The sequence below is a fragment of the Typopeltis vanoorti genome, chromosome 20, assembly GCF_054136105.1.
Source record: "Typopeltis vanoorti isolate ZY-2024b chromosome 20, IOZ_Tvanoo_1.0, whole genome shotgun sequence".
NCBI classification, from domain to species: domain Eukaryota; kingdom Metazoa; phylum Arthropoda; class Arachnida; order Uropygi; family Thelyphonidae; genus Typopeltis; species Typopeltis vanoorti.
In genome coordinates, this window is record NC_143568.1 from 18,991,125 (window position 1) to 19,014,916 (window position 23,792).

At 34.3% G+C, this 23,792-nt stretch overlaps 1 protein-coding gene across 1 annotated transcript; it reads right to left on the bottom strand.

Moving 5' to 3' along the window:
• Positions 1-307: 307 nt before the first annotated feature.
• LOC150095265 (trissin receptor-like) lies at positions 308-23,439 on the bottom strand. The gene is made up of 3 exons (XM_090410088.1): positions 23,071-23,439; positions 3,551-3,743; positions 308-1,887 (listed from the first exon to the last, which is right to left on the bottom strand). Exons 1-3 carry the CDS (start codon positions 23,116-23,118, stop codon positions 626-628), a joined length of 1,503 nt encoding a protein of 500 aa, XP_090266214.1. The 5' UTR covers positions 23,119-23,439; the 3' UTR covers positions 308-625.
• Positions 23,440-23,792: the final 353 nt, after the last annotated feature.

Below are 23,792 nucleotides of genomic sequence, written 5' to 3' on the forward strand. Positions count from 1 at the left end.
AATGTGAACAGCAAAAATTTTGCAAATGGTCGGATTAGTAACTTACCGTAGTAAACGTAAATGGATATCACAGGATATTCGTTTGGTTTGTCTATTTTCAGTGTACTGAAGGGAAAAAAAAAACTTACTTCTACCGTCTGACATCATCGTTTGAAAAATACCTAAACCGTTCCTTGCATCCATGACATATTCAAATCCAGACGTTTTTTCATCATGTATGATATGATTTTTTTTTAAAAAGTAAAACACAATTCAGTGTCATCAATGCGTATATTAAGATTTTAATAATCTCCACCTACATATACTTTTATATACAATAACAATAAAATTTATATATTTACATACTGAAAATTTTGGTACAACAAAATACATAACAATATATAACAATTATATATATATATATATATATAATTATTTATAGCAAACATTTTATTCGAAATATAACCATGCCATTACAGACGTACAAAGACATCGTTCATAAATATTAAATATCAACAAAAAAAGTCCAGAGAGGGCAGCACAATATCCTCTGCCTTCAATATAGATTTTGAAATTCTTTAGAATCTGGTTTATATAATAAAGCAATATGGACGAGTAGGAAAGAATGAACACAGATTTTCATGAGCTAATGATGGCTGATTTGAGCAGTATCCGGTTGCCATGTTGATGTTTGTGTTATCCTTAAGGTCGACCGACTAGAATTCTGACGCTTGATCTTTTGACGATGTCGACACAGAATGACATCCTTCATGGAATTTCGGAAGTTATCGGAGAGAAACGCATACAAGATAGGATTAATACCAGAATTCATATATAAAATAAGCGTCGTTATGATGGTCAGCAGCGACGCCGTGGTACTGGTACCGTCGTAATGAGGCGACCAATATTGCCATAGTTTTCTAGCGTGAAAAGGTAGATTACACAGGGCAAAAGTTAGCACTACCACCACCAGGAGGCGTATCACTTTACGTCTGGCATGCAATATTGTAGTTGCAGCGCTGTTCTGATAGTTTTCTTGAACAGGGCGAAGAGCGGAAGTCTTCTTAAATTTAATGCGACGATGCTGAGAGTGATGACCTTTAACCTCGTGGGAGTGGTTTGAAGCTTTCGAACGGTTGACAAACGTGATCTTGGTGGTGTCTATCGGCGAAGACTTGGTTTCCACAAACATATTACCACAGTCGCTTTTGATAATCACAATATGGCTGCTATGTTGGACTCCACCACGTAAGGAGTTTCCTGTGCAACACAGAAGGGTTGTCGCGTGGCCATCTTTGTTACTTGGAGCCTGAAGTCGACATAGCTCTAATTCGCTGGGAGGTTTTCGTGTGGACATCAGAACTCCGCTGTTCCACAGTCGGACTCCGATGATCATATAAAGGACCGTTATGATGATCATCGGCAAGGCGAAGCAGATTACGAAGTTGACCAAATCGTACGTTTGGGAGTTGTACAGAGATCGACGGAGAATGCAGATGGGCTCCATGCCATCGTCGACGGAAGGGACCTCTACGGTACCGTACATGACAAGTCGAGGACTGCAATAGGCTGCACTGAGCACCCACACAAGAACAATGACGATCTTCAGTCTTCTGAGAGTGAGCACTTGCTTGCTCCACATGGGATGCACAATAGCAACGTACCTTTCGATACAGATCACCATCAGGATGGTGATGGAGGCAGTATAGCTAAGGCTGTGAACGAAGTGATACATCTTGCACAAAAAATCTCCCAGGGCCCAGTGACTTGCGATGTAGAAAGACAGGTTTTGGTAGACGCAGAACATCCCCACACAGAAATCAGCAAAAGCCAAGTTCGTCAAGAAGAAATTGGTGACTGTCCTCATACGACGATGGACTGCCACAACCAAGATGACCAGCAAATTGCCTGAAAGATATTTAACTCACGTTATTCTTATATTCGATAGAAATAAAAATAGATACATGATTTAATTGTTTCTTTTATTGCGGTTTGAATTGGGGAAAAAATGTCACTGTTTAGAGTAAGTGATATGCAGCATGTCACCTTTTATCGGCTTACTTATTACTCTAAAGCACTGCTATATGCCATATAACGTTTATCGACCATTGACTGAGATGCATTTGAATCCCAAAAGATGAAATCTCCTAGCAACTATTCTTCTTCTACGCGGTTTATTAATATGAATGTTGAACAATCAATGTACGCTTTACACAGCAACAGATTATTTTCTATTTCAACAGATTATTTCTATAACAGGCAAAAACAGGAATAGAATTCCAATGTCCAGTGGATATTTTTATTATTTATCAGGCTTCACTGTTACCACTGATGAAGTGTCCCAAGTGTTCAGAATAACAGTACTGTGTAAGGTTTCATGTTTTGAACCGGATGTGACGTCTTAGAAGCATGACGTTATATCTGTGTATAAAACAAACAAAAGTGACATAGAAGAAAAAGATCGAGTACGTAGAATAATGAGAATAACAGCATTAAATAGGTAAAAAGAAATAAAAATCAATTACGGTAAAGATAATCTAGTGTTTCGTTAAAAATATTTCTCAAAGACAGAATTGTTCAAGATCTTTAAAGTAAGTTATTTTTTTTTTATTTCCTTTACGTATTTATGTTTTAATTCCTCTTTACATTTTTTTAAATCTCTGCGCAGTCTTATTTATACAAAGCTTTTGCTTCCTTCACGATGCTCTTCTGTGTTTGCATAATGACGTCACTTAGACGTATTAGGTGGCACGCACACGTCCCTCTCTCGAGAGGTTATTGAACTAATCTATAAAGCAAATAATAGAGACTTAAGAAAGAATTTGAAAATATAATTTCGAAGAAAAAGCATCGCACGTCACCTAGCTAACTTTCCTAAAAAAAACAAAAAAAAACAGCGAAGAATGGTGTTTTGATTGTCAAGTGTTGGAGTGGCACGTGCGCCACATCGGCGGAATAATTACCAATTCCGATTTATTCTCAAGTTTGCAGCGTCCTATCCGAGGGAATAGAAGCCGGGGAGAAATGTCAAGAGTTATAAGAGGCATCGCAGTGCTCCGATAAATCAGCATAATATCGTAATCCTGCCTCTCATCAAATTAGCGAAATGGTAAGATGATTGAGTTGAATAAACATAGCTGAATTTCTCTCGAAGTTCAACTATGTTTTCCCGAAATCGAATGCTTTAAGAAACAAAGACAATCCCATTGAGTATTATGATATTTGATTTTCTTTTAGTAACGTACTGAGTTCAGCTGTTATTGTCTCAAAGGACTTTGACCTTTCGGTTTCGCTTATTTCAGATAATTAATGGATGGCGGTTCCATCGATTGCTCATCTAGCATCGTTAATGCATCTCTCTCTCTCTCTCTCTCTCTCTCTCCCACATTCCTCCACGTGCCCGTTCGTATCATGAATTAAAGAGAAGTTGAGATTGCAAATTCATTATTATTATTAATGCAACGGTAATTGCTATAAAAAAGAAATGTTAACCAGATCAAAACAGTTTAATTGGTTCATCAAAATGAAACACTTAAAGTGATCACAAGACGTTATTAAAGCTTGTACTTACCGAAGAAGCAGCAACAGAAGACGAAGGTATATGCCAGTATTAAAGCTACTTTAACATCCGGACGATTAAATATATATTCAGTGGATAAAAGTTGATTGAGAAAAATGTTACTCGCATTCGATTGGTTTACACTGAATTCATGGATATGTCCCACGTCAGTTTCCGTAGTTTCCTCGTCCACCATTGTTTCTTTCTATAAAAATAAGTAATTAAATTATCAACAAAATATTTTCGGAATGACTAATTATCAATTGCGTGCAGAATATTTGTTTTTTTTTTTGAGTCTGCAAGGCTTAAGGTAACTAATGGTGTACCACAAGGATCAGTGCTTGGTCCATTGTTATTCAATCTGTACATTAATGATATTGGGAAAGATTTGACAAGTGACATACAGTTATTTGCTGATGATGCAAAGATAGGTAGGGTAATCAGGAATGCTGCTGATATGCATTACTTGAAGAATGATTTGAATTGGCTGGAATTGTGGGCATGGGAAAATGGGTGTCAATTCAATGTCAGCAAATGTAAAGTCATTCACTTCGGCATGATTAGATATCCAATGTCGTATTATATTGATGGAATTAGGCTAGAAGAAACTGATGAAACTAGGGATCTTGGAATGCTAGTAGATAGGAAGTTGAAGTTCTGGGGCCATGTCCCAAAGATTGCAAATACAACTCAAAAGATAATTTGATAAAGTAAAATTTAACGATAAGGATGTCATTTTGTTCTTTACAAGGCCTTGATAAGACCTCACTTAGACTATTGTGCGCAGATCTGGTTTCCGTTGTGATTCTGATATATTGGAGAGAGTACAAAGGATAGTGTTAAAAATGATACCAGGATTGTGGAATACTGATTATGAAGACAGATTGAGAATTTATAGACTGCAGACACTAGCACACAGGAGAAAGAGGGGTGATATGATTGAGACTTACAACTGCTGAAAGGATCATGCATGATTTCAATTGATGGGATTTTTCAATTTATGGAGGGTGGGAAAAGGACGAGAGAGGGCATCCTTGGAAGCTGAGAATGAAGGCTGCCAAGAAGGGCTAGATTTTTCTCTCAGAGGGTGGTGCGTGATTGGAATGGATTGCCATTGGATGTTGTGCGTGCAAGCAGTGTGAATGAATTCAAGAATAAGTATGATAGCTGGTGTGTGTAGTATGTGGCCTCCCTCGATGAGTCTCTGAATTCCTGGAGGTCTCTCTTAATAATAATAATAATAATTATTATTATTATTAATTGCAAGAAGATCCTGATTTTATTTTTTACTAAGTATTCAATGAAGGATAATTTTCTTAACTATTAAAGGTTTCACAAAATCGATGTCTTTTTAGCTAAGAAAATTGCAAACACTTTCCAGTGTTATAATAATAAGATAATTCACTAACTATTCTTTAATTTTACTACTAGTTTTCTCAGTAATTACTATTTTAGACACAGAATCCAGAAGGTCATATTATTGCCACATTTCATTAACAATTTTTATGATATCAGGAACCTGGCTGCACCGTTTCGAGCTAATTAGGTCTCATCAGAAGCCAAGCTACAGTCATCGTAACGTCCCCACTGCAGAATAACATCTTCTCTTTTTAGACGACGGCATAGACGAGACAATTCATGAAAAGGTGTAAAAAGTTCTTAGCCATCATAATCATATCACTTTTCACTGTCTTAGCGCAAACTGAATATTTTATCGTTTATGTTTGAAAAATCGAATATGAATATTACATCGTGTATTTAGTCATAAATAATAAAAGGCTAATTTCAGCTTATATGAGCTACAGAAATTTGTTAAAAATTACCAACTGAATAATCCGCTGTGTCAAAAGATTATTGAATTTAGAATTTGTTGTTGTTATGCTCCATCGAGTCGTTTTCGACTCCTGGTGATTCTATGAACATACATTCTCCATTCAGATCTGTCCCTGGCCATATCTTTTAGAATTTCCAAGCGCATTCCAGTTGCTTCTTTAACTCCATCCACCCATCTAATTGTTGGTCTTCCTCTTCTCTTGCTTCCCTCAACTTTAGCAAGCATCATCATCTTCTCCAGACTGTCATTTGCTAGCATAATATGTCCGAAGTAATTTTGTCCGATGATCACAGCCTCGAGGGAGCAAATCTGCCTTTATTCTGTCTATCACTGATTTATTGGTTTGCTTTGCAGTCCATGGTATTCTTAGTAAGCGTCTCCAAACCCATAATTCAAATGCATTTATCTTCCTTCTTTCACTCTCTCTCAGGGTCCAACTTTCACATCCGTACAGTACCACAGGGAATGCCATTGCTTTCACGATTATGATTTTTGTTGCGAGGCTAACATATTTATCTTCAAAGATCTTTCTTAAATTTGTTATTGCTGTCTTTCCGAGTAATGATCTTCTTCTAACTTCTTCAGTACAATTATCATCTTTATTAATTCGGGATCCTAGGAGCACAAAATTGTTAAACTGCTTCCATTTTCTCCCCATCTACTTCAAAATCATTGAGTTCACATATTGCCATAATTTTTATCTTTTTGAGGTTAAGTTTAAGAATTTAAAATACCTTAATAATAATAAGTAACATATGTCTTTAATTTTAAAATAAAAAAAATGCACCCATAGTTTCTTTATTATTTTTAATGGACGAGTATAACAGTTATGTAATGGAGTATGCTGCTTGCATCATTTACAGCGAGATAAAGTCACATGAAATTCAATAAGATCATCTCCTGTAGCGACATCTGAACATGTTTGAAGCTGTATATTCAAGGACACCGCATGAACACTGATAATATGTTTAATTTCCTCCACCAGAGTGCCATGGCATTGACGAGAAGATGTTTTATAACTTACCCACTTGATGAACGAACTTGTACGCTTCAAATTACCTAATTTCAAAAGGCTAAAAGTAGGGCGTGAGATCAATAGATGGAAGTATATTAAATACTTGAATGATAAATGATTTTTCACTGTAGAGTACTAACATTAAGGTCTCAGCTGTTCCAGTAAATTTATAACACGTCAAAATCTCAGGAAGTGATAATAAAATGGTGGTGTGTTGGAGAGATTCATAGTGTTGCTACGAGGAGATATTAATCTGCGATTTCTCAACTGAAAGTCAATTGAGCGATACTGAAACGCGATCGCCATGCACGTGCACTACGTGATAGCAAAGGAGAGAAATAGAGTCTTACCGTGTATCGTAAAGCAAATCTACGCAACATTGATACTTTTCAAGTCCAAAGAGAAGCCGATATGTTTTCTTAAAGAAAACTTAGCCGAGTGTTTGCGTGTGTGTGTGGCTTCTTTCAGCTTCTCCGGTTAATCAAATCATTTTATTTCAGCCACTGAAATTACGCTTGATTGCGTCACTTGAAAATGAAGGTGAAACTGCTCTGAAGAAGTCAGAAATTCACCGCAAAAAATCTTGATTGGGTTGCCATAGTAACATTTGCTAAACGACAATAGTAAATGTTACTTTCGTGTGGTTGTAGTGATAGTTAAATAGTAATAATGTGTAATTACAAATTAGCTGTTTATAAATTTAAGAGAAAATGGGATAAATAATATTATTAACGCCTTTATCTGGTCTCTTTCGACTAAAGGTGAGTTAGACAGTCTCATACGGTGGTAGAGGTTTTTTTTCACCCCGGAAACTCGGGTTTTTCGTCCCCCAGAACAGGCAAACCAACTCTTTGAACACACACGAATTACAGTCATGAATACGTCCCAGCCATATGCCAGTCCTGAGCCCGGATAAAATTAGGGGGTTGGGGAAAGCAGTGATGAAATATCCTGTAAAAATCTCAACAGGAATACTTTGTGGGCAATGCCTGCGAAGTCACCTACGGTCCGAAACGACGGAAAAGGAAAAAATCAATCAAAACGACCAGGTTCCAGTTATTATTAGCGTATCTAGGTCACATGTGAAGACTTCTAGCTTCTGATATCCATGAGTTAGTTAAATATAGTTATTTTCTTCTGTCGTTAGAATCCTTTCGTCTAAATGACTTCAGCATCCGCTATTTCTCCGAATTCTAAAAAAACGAGTCCTATTAATAACAACGAAATGATTGCTCCTGATCATCACACCATCACTATAGTACATTATTGAAATCTTTTTCTCCCCAACGTATTCGGTCTGCAACGAATCAAGAATCTGTTCTAACTTCTAACTAGAGTAAATCTAAATGGAAGTCCTACTTCATCAGAAAAACATCAGAAAGAGGATTTTTCCTTCCAAAGTTCAGTTAGCAGTAGAGTTTGGCAGCATAGGAAGTAACTCAATTAGGTACTTCTTTAGAAGTATTTATCAGATTAAGGCTCAAAGAACTTTTCGGTTAATAAGGATTAGTCAAGCATTGAATCTCTTCTTTGCCAACAGATCCCAGCTGGGAAATTAAGAAAGCGTTTCTTGATAACAACATCACAGTAGATTAGATTTTTTACCCTCATTAGACATCGAAATCAATTCAGAAATTCTTCTGTGAAACATGAAAATAACTTCATGTTTCAAAGAAGTTTTTCTTTGTATTACAAAGAATAACTTTTCCACTGAATTTACATATTTATTTCAGCAATCAACATCATTTACTTGATGATATGGATGTAAGAAAAAAGCATCAATTTTTCATTTAGTAATCAGCATGATTTACTCTAGGATACACACAAGAAATGTAATATATATTTAAAATGCATTTTTGAAATATATTTATTGATATATTCGCTTTAATTTGTTTTTACTTAGTAATCAACATGTTTCTTTAAATGATATATAGCATCATCCAATATATTGGGAGATCAATGAATGATCTCCCAATATATTGGATGATAAAATTTATAATTTTACTTCTTTTTTATTTTTAAAAGTAATTTAATACCTTTATGGCATCTTTTAGAAAATCGCATTATGACATAAAGATTATTTATGCTATTCACCATTGTCTTTAGAGAAACTAATTAAGTTTATTCTCGTTAGCGTTTGGCCAAACTTGCTGCGTTTCCTTATTTGCTTCGATGCATTTTGATTCCATTAATTATTAAAGTAAAAACCTAATCATTAATTTTGACATCGAATTAAAGAGGAATCAGTTCCCTAATTTGTTGTTTTAGAGTACGATTGACTAGATTACAGTATAAATGTTATTGAAACAGCAATGCATATGAGTAGAGATACATTTTATGCCATCAAAGCAAACTTTGTTAATTATTGAAAGGACAATAAATAATTCACATTGTCCTTTCAAATCTTTCCAGGCCTACCGGTTAATTTTATTTCAACTAATACAATGTTCTCTTTCAAATATGTTTACTGGTATCCACAATGTTGTCAAAATTAAGACTTTAATATTTTGTTATACTTTCCCCACATTTGTAATGCGTTTATATAGAAAATTAATACTTGTTCTTCGACCAGAAAAGAACGAACGAAGAATATAGTTCTTCCTGACAGTTACAGTTTCCTCTTGAGACATTTACCGTTACTCACCTCTAAAAACGATTTCTACATTTTCTTCCAGTACATCTCAAAAGGATCCAGCCTGGTTTAGGTCAGAGTATCAGACGCATGTTGTTATCCTTACAAACCTTCATAAAGAACAGCATGAAATGTAAGCATCAAACAGCATCAAATGTTCTTTATTGACACTTTCTTTCATGCAAGTATCGATACAAAACTGACTAATTCCATGCCATGAATCTATCCCCAAGCACACTATAATTCTGTACATCTGGTGCAGTGCAATTCTACCAAATAGGGTTGCATTTGTCACCATATCCAATTCTTTCAACCAATGAAAACAGGCAACACTCAAAATAACCCGTCTCCAGCCAGAGTCCATTTTTGGCAGTTTAAAAACTACAAGTGTCCGAAATCTGGAACAATAGTTAATGATATAGATTCTACTTGCGTTTTGTGATACTTTTGGCAACACACTGTACTATCATGCTTCGCACGTTTAAAGTATAAAACAAATCTCTTGGAAAACCAAGCTTTTCACTGGTCAGGCATAGTGACATCACATATACTATAGAAATGTAATATCGTTTTCAGAGCATAATTGACAGAGTGGGTATATTTGGACAAGTATAGACGATCTTAGAAAATGTATTTTAAAATGTTAAAACAGAAGTAAAATCCATTTGACTTTTGTTTCAACATAGGTTGCTTTCACAAACTTCATGTTGCTGTATGTGAGTGGCAGTAATCCGATGATTGGTTCATCCGAACAACGGACACGCCATCACTTTATCTATTTGCTTTTACACGCAGTTGAAAGACTGCTACAAAATAGAATTGATGAGATTCGCAATAATCAAAATGAATCTCAGATGTCAACCTGTCAGATAATTATATGATGACAGTAATAGAAGTGCAACAACACAAACTTAGAGACAGTCTGCTATTTATAGATATTGAGTGACCCCTCACCAACAAGATTAATTTAATAATATATTTCCGAACTGTTCGAAATCATGAGCCCAGTAAACAACTTAAATGACGTGGATTGCATTATTGATAATTTACTCTATGGGTTAATTTTTTTTTAATCAAAATACATCCTTTAGTTTTCTCTATTTAAATGGAAATCATACAAACCATTTATTCTTCTCTACTCGACAAATTTATATTTATTAACTTGACCTTCAGCACGCAAACCAAACCAAACCTAACCTAGTTTAAACCAAACCTAGTTCAAAAACAAACCAGGCTAAAAGTATACAATACATTAGCCCTACCAGTCTTAATGTATGAAAGCGAAATCTGGACAATAAAACAAAAAGACAAACAAAGATTAACAACAGCAGAAATGAAGTTTATGAGAAAAACTGCAAAGTATACCCTATTTGATCACAAAAGAAACGAAGAAATTATGAAAGAATTAAACCAAGAACCAGTAATAGAAAAAAAATTAAAAAATATAAACATAAATGGATGGAACACGTTCAAAGAATGAAAACAGAAAGATTACCAAAACAAGCCTTAAAGTACAAGCCATTAGGAAAAAGAAAACCAGGACGTCCTCTTAAACGATTCAACGATGACTTCTAAGGCCGGAACAGGCCATGCTAGGCCTAAATCCTTGATACGTATGATGACCTTCAGCACGCATTAGCAAATTAGTGCAAAATTATAGCCAAGAAAAAAAAAAGACGACAAGCTAAAAAATCACATATATATTTGCTTATCAACTTAACACATTTATAGGGGGGGGGAATTAATAGGTGAAAGACATTTAGGCAATCAATCAAGGAAGGAAAAGGAAACCTTGTATTCTACATACGTTCTGCTTACATATGTGGCTTGCATCTCGGCCTTACGCTTACGTATGTGTTACATAACCACAAGCAGATCTTGTTTCCATGACAACAGTAGAACCAACTGTTGTCAAGGGAACAAGAAAGCATTACATCCCGAAAGTCTTATTCATCAAACAAATAGAACTATTTTATGTCATATAGAGATTTAAGAAATGACGGAAATTGCCTTAAAAAACACGTTTTATATCAGGATATTGTATTGTGTCAAAATGCTGGCCATTGTGACATGCTACACCTGTTATTACACCAGCTAGCTGCGTCTTAATTCTCAAGTTGGTGTGACATCTGCTTCTACAAATATGATACGTTTACATATCTTACAGTGCAAGCAGGAATAAGATTTATGATGCACTAAGATAAAATTCATAATTAAAGTTGCGTATCCCAGTGAAGTATGAAAATGAAAATAAAATTGCTTTTTGCTAGGAAACTAATGAAAATACTTGAAGCATGACAACAGAAAAAGTTCCCAATTATATTTCCTACTTCCTTCTAAGCATATTTGAACAGTCACTATAAGATATACGTAGCTTCTTGAAGATAGTTATCAGGTTAGATGAATCATACCAATTAGCTGTACGTTATACGTAGACAAGTGAACGCCCATTCGATCGAATTCATTACAAAAAGCACTTTGTTGTTATTAAGACTGCGAACGTAGCAGTCTTCTTCAGCAACATCCTTAGATCAACGATTGTTCTGCTTTCTCAAGTATGTACTAACAGGAATGCGTGCAATGCTTCCTACACTTACGTCTGGTTTATACTCCGGTCATTGGTCCATCCTTCATTATTGATTTAAAGCATCCTCATAACAAAATCATTTCGTCCTTTTTTGTGTAACCACTAATTTTTTTCAACAGGGTGTATATAATTTAATTTTCACGTGAATTCTTTTAATTCATTCCATAAAAGAAGATCAAATTATAATCACATCAAAGATTCATCGTCCTAGCATGTGCAAGGAATGCCTTTATTAGTTTGTGTCTAAGAAAACTTTCGAAAATTTGTGGTATGTAGACGTATTTGTGGATTAATTTTTCTGAATGCTCTGACAGCAAAGCGAAATACCCTTTCGGGTTATTGATCGTGCTAATGGAGTTGAGCGAAACTTTTATCGAAACTAATCACAGACGGTGGTAGATTAAAAGACACCCACCCACACAAGCACGCACACAACGATATCTTTGAAAATATTCCAGTCACCAATCTTCAGCTTATTGCTGTTACAAACAGAAAGGTTAAAACACCGTAAAGTGGTTCAGGATAAGACCAATCAGTCTGGCAATGCCTAATTAGCTCTTTGTTATCAAAAGTTAGGGAATTGTAAACTACGTATTGGGATTCTGCAGTGCTAGTTGCATAAAATGATGCAATACAAGTTGGAATTTATTACGTAAAGTAAATTATTATCAACAATATTCTCATAATTCTCTTTATGAATAATATAAAATTTTGTTTCCAGTATTTCCATAAATGCTTTGACTTGGTGATCAAATAATTTTATTTTAGGTCTTGTTCGCTAATTAATTGTAATTAGAACATCTGCATTTACTTTGTTGTTATTAATAAATCGATTATTAACAATAAACTTTAGATGGCGCCACTTTCAGAGCATTTAAAACGTTTGTTGGACTCGAGAGCTTTCTTTGGGAATCGTAAGTGTTTTTTTTTTTGTTAGTTTCTGCGGTATAGCAGCTAGACTTCTGAGTAAAACGTCATTAAATAGAATAGACTGTTTTGTTAAGAAGAATATGCGTGTTGCAATTGTAAACAGAAATGCCAGAAGGGAGAATTTTTCTGCACTTGAAACAGGTAATGTTAATCAATTCAAAGCAATGACTAAGGTCGTTATATTCTTAAACTGGCCTGCTAAGTAGAATTTTTTGCGATAAAAGAATGCTTGAAATCACCTTTAAGTAGAGGAGTGCTCGAAATTTTCCTTCCTTGTTTCTTTTTTCTTTCTTAATATTAAACTCTCTTAATTAAACTGGAGCAAATAAGCGTCTTTTTCAAGCAATACATTTTCAAGGGCTACCTGAATCTAACTTAAATAAAGCCATCTTATTGACTCATAGATGCAAGCTAATAAATATATACATGAACTTGCACAATAATTTTTTTTTTCAGGCTACTCCAGGGAGTCCTTAGACTCATCGAGGGAGGCCCTAAACATCATGTCCACACAACTATTCGACATTCTCACAGTATCTATCATACCTTGCTCTGAACTCACTCACCATCATAGCACCCACAACAGACTCTGGCAGCTTATTCCACTCATGTACCACTCTAAAAGTAAAGAACCCAGCTCTAACACCCCTGCTAACCACACTCTTGCCCAGCTTCCATAGGTGTCCCCTGGTTCTCCCACCACCAGTCCTGATCTCAAAAATATCCCCTGAATTAATCCTATAGAATCCTTTTAACAATTTGAATGTCTCAATCATATCTCCCCTTTTCCGCTTATCAACTAGTTTCTGCAACCCACAAATCTTCAACCTGTTCTCATATGGTTCATTCCATAGACCTGCTATCATCTCAGTCACCCGCCTCTGGATCCTCTCCACCTCTTCCCCATCAAGAAGGAACCGAGGTGACCAAATCTGGGCACAGTAGTCGAGATGAGGTCTTATCAAGGCTCGGTACAGAGATACAATAACTTGCTTGTCTCTGCTCGTCAAGGTATTTTTCAACAACCAAGTGAGTTGATGAGCTGATTTAGCCACTTTTGCAATGTTCCCCCTAAACTTCATCTCCCTATCCACCAACACTCCCAAGTCCCTGGCCTCATCAATCTCTTGAAGTAAAGTTCCACCAATGTGGTATACTGCTACTAATCTTTTCACCCCAAAATGCATAACCTTACATTTTGTCACATTAAATTGACATCCATTCTCCTTAGCCCAGAACTCCAATCTATCGAAGTCATCCTGCAAGACTTTGACATCTTCTGCATTCACTATCGCCCTACCCAACTTTGCATCATCAGCGAGATGAACTGTTCCACTTAGATCCTTCCCTATATCGTTAATGAACAGATTAAACAGCAGTGGTCCAAGAACAGAACCCTGCGGCAAACCACTAGTCACAGGCCGTCTTTTGGACTCTACTCCTGAATAAACTGCTGTTTGATATCTCTCCATCAACCACCCACCTATCCATCTCACCAACCTATTATTTACAACACAAATCTATTACTCGTAAAGTTTTACTTATATTTTCTACTTCTCTTAAGCAGTTGATAGCACAGAAATTGTAAAGCTAGATTTAAAACACCTGAATTTATAAAAATCATCTGGTTTAAAGGACAATTCCTATCCCTCTCGTCCGTCCTAGGATGGGTTGAGTCCCCTTCTAATGAGGGGTTGCTGGCGAATTAATGCAGCCGGTTCGCCACTCCTCTGCTGCATCCCCTAAGGGCGATATTCATGACTGTATCCGTGTGTGTGTTCATGGGGTAGGTTTGCCTGCTTGCGGGATGAAAACCCCCAGATAAACTGCAGGAAAAACCCTGCTGTCCACGCCCAAGACCGGCTAACTTGGCTATGGCTGAGGAAAATCCTTAAGCTACTCACGTCGTCGACGGGAATCGAACCCAGGATACTCCTTTCTCAGGCATATGGTTGCGAAGCGCATAGCCACTAGGCTAACCGCGCGGACAAAGGACAATTAAAGGTCAAAACAAAGTTCAACAGAGTTTAATAGAAAACTTGGACAAATCTTGCTTCCTTCCATTCTTTTACACTTAATCGGATAATTATCCAAGCATATGTGAGTGTGTAGGGGACAGAAATTTGATTTCTTAGATATTTTTATTGGATCAATTCCCTATTGACTTGTTTTCCAAAACAGTCAAAACTAATTTGTATTTATGAGTTGCATTTACTTCCGAATATAAAGAAGTGCTCTTTAAATTGAATTATGGACTTCCATTGATCAACAAATGCCATTCAGCATAACACAAACATAAGAGAGATCGCAAGCACACGTGTCAAGCGTGTCATCTCTAGTGTTGATGCAGTTACAATAATGAATGAGATAAAATAATAAAAATCTTTAAAAATAAAACGAAACTCCACTACTAGTTTTGTTAAGTAGTTCTAATTCCAATTCAAATTGTTTTTACTCGGTGAAGATGTTGTCCGTGACTTTATTCCAATAATAAATCATTTTATTGAGTTACATTAGAAGTGTTTTTTGCAGTTTTTATAATAATCTACATCATTAACTGAAGATCGTTAAAATTTCTGCGATATTGTCGACTTAATGGCTACAAAAAAATACTTCTTATCTCGCCTCTGAGACTTTTTTTTAGCATTAAAGAATAATTCTGAAACAATTGCTCAAGATGCAATTCGAAATAACAAACTGTTCTGGTCTAAGACTTACTGACGGCTTAAAATTCTTGGTGACACAAGTCATTGTTCGAGGTGTACTTATAACAGCGGCAGTGACCTCTCTGGAATAACTAGTTACAATTTATTTAAGATCCAATGTCCCCTGAGTTCAAATCCCTTGGATGTATATGTCGGTTGCTATAACCACAAACTTGCAATCAATTTCCAATGCAGCGTGCCATCAACCTTCTGTCTCTCGGTGAGTGAAAGAAAATGCGATGATTCCATAGAACTTTGTATTTAATATCTTCTGTTAGAGTTTAATGCAATCAGTTCGTTCAAATTACACCAACGAATACTGTAAGATATAACTGAGAACTTATATTTAATATTTTTTTATAATTTCTTGAGTATGGTCCATTATAAAATATCATAGACGTATAGAAAAATTAAAGTGATGAGAAACTGGAGATTTATTGTAGCTCGCAAAATTTATTAACTTATGCCGCTTCGATAAGCTGAAGTTGTTTTCCTTGCCTAATTTTTGTTATTTATTTCTTTATTTGATGGTAATCCCATTCACGAGAGGTTGTTCAACCTGTAGTACGTAAGTACTGGGAATAGGTGTCGAGAAAAAATATTGTTATCAGTGGATCAGAAGAGTTGTAAGATCTGTTTTATAAGACCGGTTAATATATATATATATATATATATATATATATATATATATATATATATATATATATATATATATATATATATATATATATATATATATATATATATATATATATATATATATATATATATATATATATATATATATTAATAACCATTAATATATATAGTCTGTCTTATAGTTTGTGGTTTGTAAAGATTGCCATCTTCGTGGTAGTACATCACATTGATGGATTTTAATTCTCAAGCTTTTCGATACTCTATTTGCTTTTCAAAATCAATCATAGAGCACCAATGCAAAACAGTGTGACTAAATCCATTAGCTTTATCTTTATACAATTATTTAGTAAAACTTACATAACATTTACTGACAGAGCCATTGTTCTTAAGGTTTATAAATTGCTCAATTTGAACAAAGAAAATGATTCTTGTAAGAAGTTAGAACATACTAGTTAGAGTAAATCATCTGAAAAAAAAAGAAAGAGCTATATCTGTGTTTGTAACTTAAAAACGGAATTAGTATGCATTTTCCAAAACTTAGTTTGAAAATTTGTAATAAATTGAAAAGTTTGACCATTTACAAAATTCAGCCACGATATATTGGTTTAATCCGAGGAAAACGTACTTTTAGTGATGAGGAACATAATGCGACCAAAAAGTGTTCGCTCGAAGTCAGTCTCCGATGCATTCAAACTGTTTTGAACGAGGCAGATTTCTGATGAAATATTGCGAGCATTTGGTCTAGTGATTTTTTTAAGCGTGAAATTCTCCGAGCCTCACAGAAGCTTCGGATTAATGTATAGGCATATTTTTCTCAGTTATTTCGATATTGAAATGAATGTTTTTTACGAGGAGAACTATTAAAGAATTTATATTATCAGTTGTTATTTGTGAGGTAGATAATGTAGGAAGTCAAAAAAGTAGCTCTTTATTACATCCAACACAAAATTCAGATAAACAGTATTGATATGTTCTTATATTCTTGAAATGTTTTCTAGATCATCATAAAAAGGTGTTCAGTTATTGGAAGGCAATAAAAAGAAATGTTACACCGTCTTCAGAAACTACATTATCGAAGAACGTTTTGATTACAAATCGCTGTGATAAGAGTAGCGCCCTCTGATAGAACATCAAGTGCCAAAGTATGCTTAAGAAGCAACCCTTCTCCAGAATTAAGAGCGGTATAGGCATTAAATAGACTCATCCACTTAGTAAAATCATGAGATGAATTAAGTAACACATATGGCAGTTCTGTTTGTTAGAGCACGTACTGCGAAGTAAAAAAAAAACAGTTGGTATGGGGTTTAACGCACATTGAACGTATACACACATCTACAAATGTAATAGTGTCAGTTATGCATAACTGCAAATATAATAAATTTTATTAATACTATATTTACTATATTGCGAATGAAAACAAACCTGAATATATGAATTCATCATATTCCATATTCACAGACACACACACACACACACACACACACACACACACACACACACACACACACACACACACACACACACACACACACACACACACACACACACACACACACACACACACACACACACACACGATATCGAGAGGCTTTGGATCACAATTTCAGCTGCAAAGGCACTAACTTTTTTTTTTGTTTCTTTGAAATGATGTTTTATCTGTTCTATCAAATGGATGACACCTACACAAGACAATATATCGTATAATGCTGCTAATCTTTCAAACGATGATTACCCCCGATGCCTTCTGTTGGTCGTAAACAAAAACAGATGAGTCAGTTGCGCTTCTCATTTACTTGCGATGACAAACGATGACTTTTTCACGTGATGTAATATTGCCTTATTACACGAACACCAACGTAAACAATAATGTGTGCCTAATATCTAAGTTAAATAAGAAAATTACTGCAGGAATAATTAACAGTAAGAATTAAAAAATAGTTACAGCATCCCAGCAAATTCGCTGCATTTAAGTATTTTATTAATTAGTAAACTTCTGCATAAATATATTATTCCAAATGAGAAAGGAAACTAATTAGAGGAAACGCCGTCGGCCTATACATTCTTTGTTTACTATACAATTATTTTTTCAAGAAATAATTAAAAATCTGAAGGTTTTGTGTTAAGGAAAACGAGTCAACATTTTCATTATCCATCTTTTGTGGGAACGATTGCATTATTTTTGACTTTAGCTCTTTTTTTGTATTTCATATAAACAACACGGTTTTTAAATCAATTATTAAGAGCATTTTAATAAGATGATTATCGTAATACCTTTCATTTAATACGAAAATAAAGATGAGAATCTTTTAAATACTAAATGCAGACCCTAAGGCATCTTTCGTTTTTTTTTTCATATATGATAAATCCTCTTGACAATAATGTAACTAGGTTCGCACTCATCTTGAGTGTATCATTGTTTCCTTCTTCTCTCAAACAACTGATCTGTTGCCAGGGGTAAAACAACGCATGTTTTGAGGCGCTTTTAAGGATGTCGATATCTGCAAAGGTGCTAAATATCGTAATTAGTGCTTACCATTGTTAGTTTTGTTTTCGACCAATTTTTAAATTTCTGATCCTGCTATCATTGTCATCTGGGGAAAAGATAATAGAATCGCTTTTATTCGTTGATTACCTCAATCTAATCTCATTTCCTTACAAATGCTGCTTCTTTCAAGAATATTTTCTGTGGATACACTGCCATGATTAATCATAAGATACCCCATTCTTCAAAAATTCCTTACCTTAAAATAATATTTCACTTCTTTTATTTCAAATCATGCACATGAAAGAAAATCAATACTTTCTTGTTAACGAAAACATAAATGATTTTTTGGATGAAAGAATATTAATTAAAATGTAGCAGAGAGACTTTCTTTTTTTTTATATAAAAAAATGTTTACTCTTGATTCAACTCTAAGCAAGGCGGTGCCGCTCATAGAAGAGTCAATTTTCTGGGCATTGTTTAAACAGAGTTTCAACAGAGGACTTTTCTGTTAATTAAAATATTCACGAAGAGTTTCAATTTGATGACTTTCGATAATTTTATACTATTCCCCCAATTAATATATTTCATAAAAAAAATTCGCATAAAGAATTATGCGAATGTCCTTAAGCAATATCTTAATTCTTTGAAAACTTTTTTACGTCCTCCACATCGAAATTTCTTCAGATATTTAGAATGATATATATTTACATAAAATAATGTTATGTAAATATAATTTTATATTTGTAACTGAGTTTCTTGTTTTATATTAACATTCACATTTTCGCTTTCAAAATGCGTAGAGAAATTTATTGCTATTTTTTGACAAATAATAAACACAAAAAATGCATTTATTAAAATTAAAAATGCTAAATCGCAAAAAATTAAAATTATTTTCAAAAATCAAAATAAAAATAAAAGTACTTTATAGTTTCAAAGAAAGAAATTAAAGTGCAGAAAATGTTTAAAACAATACGATTTTTTAAATGCAAATTAATTTTTTAAAATGCACTAAAAATTCTAAAATATACAAAATTTTTAAAAACAACAGAAATATTTTAAAATGAAAAAAAAATGTTTAAAATATACAAATATAAAAATGTAAGGAAGTATTTCGAGTTTGTAACTTGAACACATTTTAGCTCTAACCCCACATTCCTTGTCGGAGTCATTTTTATAACGAAAGTCATGGCACACGATGTCACATCACAGAATTATAAAGAGGAAAAAAATATTTTTCCCCTTTTTTAATTAAAATCTATTTACAAACATAACATAAAATATATAAAATGAGTAAAGTATTTAATTTGTAAAATTAAAACTTTACTCATTTTATATATTTTATGTTATGTTTGAAAACGGTCATCAATTGTTATGTATATAAGGTCATAATTTAAAACAAATTGTACATTTTACAAACTATCAGATCACGATTAATAATTAATTAACTGGAAATTGATTTTAATTACCCATTAATTATAAATATTTATTGAATTTCAATGAGCATATCAATACTAGATCGAATAAAATACCCACTAACAATTAAAGTTTTATTAACCGAGCAAATAGTTTATTTATTTATTTAATATGTTATATGTATTTATATGTATTTATATGTATGTTATATGTATTTATTTAATTTGTTATAAAATTTTAAAATGTACATAAATTTCTAGCATTTGTGTAGATTTGCAGATTTCTAACTCACTGAAAATTATGCTAAACTATTTTTCATAGAAATCATTCCTTCACAACATGTGTAAGTCTTGCGCATATTGTGAAGAGTTTGAATCTACCTCCTGTCATATAAATGTCATGACTTTCTAGTAAACAACCCCTACTTGGTTCACTTCATAAATGGTCGGAGTATGACTTTAGTAATAAATTTCTGCAAGCGTGAACTACACGCGACAATCACAAGGGCCATCATTTATTTCCAACAAAGTAAACCAGCCAATAACGCTAAACAGAACCCCACGCAGTTACTGTCACGTGGGCTAGTGACATGAACAAGGATTATTTGTTTTGATTTTCTCTCAGCATCATCGGGCCATTTTAAGTTCGGTGTGAAAGGGCTTCTCCATTGCAGTTACTTAACAGCTGCTTGTGTCAATGGTTGCTAAGGAAAATTAACGAGGCTGTCAGTTTGTTCCTTAGCAACGTACCATAGATCTTAACGCCGACAATAGAATGTTAATGGACATTAAGGAAAGACCAATGAATAAAATTGTACTTGGCTTGAAAGCACGAGATTGCATTTGATTTTTTGTGACGCCTTGTTTTTCTTTTTTATTTGCCTTAACTTCACGTTAATGAACTATTTGTCACTTTAATCTTTGAATGCAGGAAATCCAAGAGCAAATAACAAGGGAGTTCCCATAACACAACCGAACTCAACTACAACAGACATGTCGAACCAGAGATTTCATGCCTTTGTTGCCTCTTATCCATCTCTCCTCATTGTTCTTCACTCTGTTGTATTTTCGCATTATTTTTACCGTCTTTTTATATATAATTTTATTCTCTTTTCTTTTGTAAATTTACACATTTTCTCTCTCTCTGGTCTTCCAGGGCATTCATTATCCTTCATATGGATGCCATTGGGTTATTGATTTTGTCCATCTATCCCTTTTGATCCAGCAATATGTTCTGCCATTTCCATTTTAATTTTAAAATTCCTTCCCAGATATTCAACATTTTTGTTTCTTTTCTGATGCTTGGGATGTTCTCTCCATTCTATGCTTTCAGTTGTCCTCATTCTGTCCAGAATTTGTTTAATTATTGGCCAAAACTTTGATCCATATGTCATAATTGGGATGACATATTGATTGAAAAGTAAAGTTTGGCCTGCATTTTCTGGTTTTGATAGGAAAAGGAATCAAGAGAACCAATATCCAACTCTGACTAACACTAACTTGACTTTTATGGGATAGTTTTCGTGCAGAACAAACTTTGTGAAGTTCGCGTATTTGAATTCTTGTCTAATGACAGAAGTTAATTGACTTGGTCATCAATTTTTCTACCCCGGGAAAACATCCTTAAGATAAATTTGCCATGAATTTTAAAGCATTGTTTGTAAATATCTCTGTGGAAAAATTAATAAACATAAAATGCGAATTGTAATGACATCACTGTCATAGAAGGGTGTCCAATGCGTGTTCAATATGATCCCAATCTGTGAAGTCTATTTTTTTCATTCCATGCAACCACTCTTCGTTTATGAATTCGATTAATTCATTTTGTTTAAAAATAAATGACTGCGAAACAAGACAAACAGGATTTTGAGCTTAATATTATCATTTGTAGGTGTATTCTAAGTATCATGTGTTTCGGGATGGGCTTATTGAAGAGAAAATTTCTTTCACTTCCATATGGAACTTTGTGTGCGTGTGTGTGTGCGTGCGTGTGTATGTGTATGATATTTAAAGCAATACAAATAATTAGAATTTTGCTCACTTGCCTTTCATGACTTCAATTTCCTAATATAGCTAGCTCGTGTGCGTAACTTGATACGTTGTACATCTACACGCAGTTAGGTCTAGCTAACTCATAATGAGAAGTATGTGGGCAACGTATGAAATTCGAGTAATCAAATATATTGCAAATGAAAATTAATACGATCTTAATTTTCTTGACGAAATTAAATTTTTGGCGTAGAACAAATTATTTTTAAGACGCATTTCCAATTCGCCAATCGAGTCAATAGTGATGGGCTTTCTAATTATGTAGATCCTTCTAATAAGTCTCTCCTCGTGCAAACTAATAATTAATTTTCTTATCATTCCACAGTAAAGAAAAATTGAGTCATCTTTAAAATCACCACTAAGTTCATGCAGTTTTGTGGTATAGTCAGAAGAACTGCGTGCAGCATTTGGTTGGAAAAGCCAGGGTTCGAATCCCTTGTAATATGAGAGGAATTTATGCTTTATGTTGGTGTTTTCACACCTGAAAACTGTTGTATGCCGGTGAAAAACGAGAAACCGGTCAGGGAAAAGAAGATAACCCTAGCGCTCTTTCCCCACGGATTTAGTGGAGTTAACATTAACTGGAGTTAACCGATATCCATACAAAAACACCCATTATTTTTGCATATTCTTTATGAATGGCTTAGTGAAAAGTTGAAATCATTAAATTTAAAGATGCAAATCCATCTGCTTTAAAGAAACGAAAAAAGCTAATTATCATCAGAAAAAAATATCATTGAAAATAATTGCCGTTAAAACCAAGACGACTAATATCATCAAACATACTGAAGGCGCAAGATGTCATTTATTTTCCATAACTTTATTACTTGGGTTTAAATAAAGGAAATCATTGATAAATAAGCAGTGTTTAGTGAATCGTGAAAAAAATAAAGAGACAGGCACTTTAATTTTAATGCATTGTGGGCCCGAAACATTAAAGTCATGTTCGCACGTTATAAAACTCAATAGCGAACTCTTCTATGTACAACAAAAAAGAAATACACGCACTTAGTTGGAAAGACGCGAGTTGAAATCATATGAAAGAGACAAAAAAAGTCTTGCAAAAAATATGGCAGAAAATATAATAATATAAACTGAAATAACTTTGTATCGAAAATCTGTAGCCAGTTTAAACACAGTTACTATGGAAACAATATGCGTTTGCTCTAGCATTAGACATTAAAAATTCCGCTAAACTATAATAAACGCATACAATAATTGTTGAAGAATAGCAGTTTACTTACCTCATTGTATTCGGTGGATTGTTCGGTAAGAAAATCTAACATTATCATCTAAGTAGCTTTTTAAAGATTCCATTTCACTGTGCATCATAAGAAAGTTTCTATTTCGAGTAAAAGGTAAGAAAATTAGCGTCGAATTGCATTCCCATGCTGCTATAAATAGATGGTTAGGTTAGCTTCTCAGAGCTGCAGTTTCAGATGATATTTAATCTGGTCTGTAATGTTCAGGCCCTACAGGTGATAAAACAAAGGCTGTAACACAAGTGTCGCTCCTACGCTGGCAACTCTGCTCTCTGAGCGATGCTCCTCGCTTGTCAATGGCTTTCATCAGTGACGTCACAAGCGTGTAGCGGATGAAAGTATCTCCGAACTTATTTCCTAACATTACTACATGATACTGGACAGCTCCGTGTGTTGTGTGTGTGTGAAGGCTTCCAGAGACGCAAACCAAGTCGAATCTTCTGTATTATGCGCATGGGTAGATGTACTGAAGGGGATATTTTACGATGACTTTGCACTTCGACGGTGCTTTTAGGGAACAGCTGGTGTAAGTCGCAAATGGTAGAACTCATTATGTGTCACATTTTGTTGTTGTTGTTATTCGTTCGTTTATTAAGTTTTTACAGCAACAGAGAAATTAATTTATATCTAAGGATTGCAACTGAAATGAACTCAACGCAGATATATTTGCCATATTTCGTCGAATACATAGCTTCTTTTGTAGA

Coding starts and splice junctions, on each gene's coding strand:
- LOC150095265 (XM_090410088.1), bottom strand. CDS start 23,118: ATGATAATGTTAGATTTTCTTACCGAACAATCCACCGAATACAATGAG. Junction 3,744..23,070: donor AATCCACCGAATACAATGAG/GTAAGTAAACTG, acceptor TTATTTTTATAG/AAAGAAACAATGGTGGACGA. Junction 1,888..3,550: donor CTTCTGTTGCTGCTTCTTCG/GTAAGTACAAGC, acceptor AATATCTTTCAG/GCAATTTGCTGGTCATCTTG.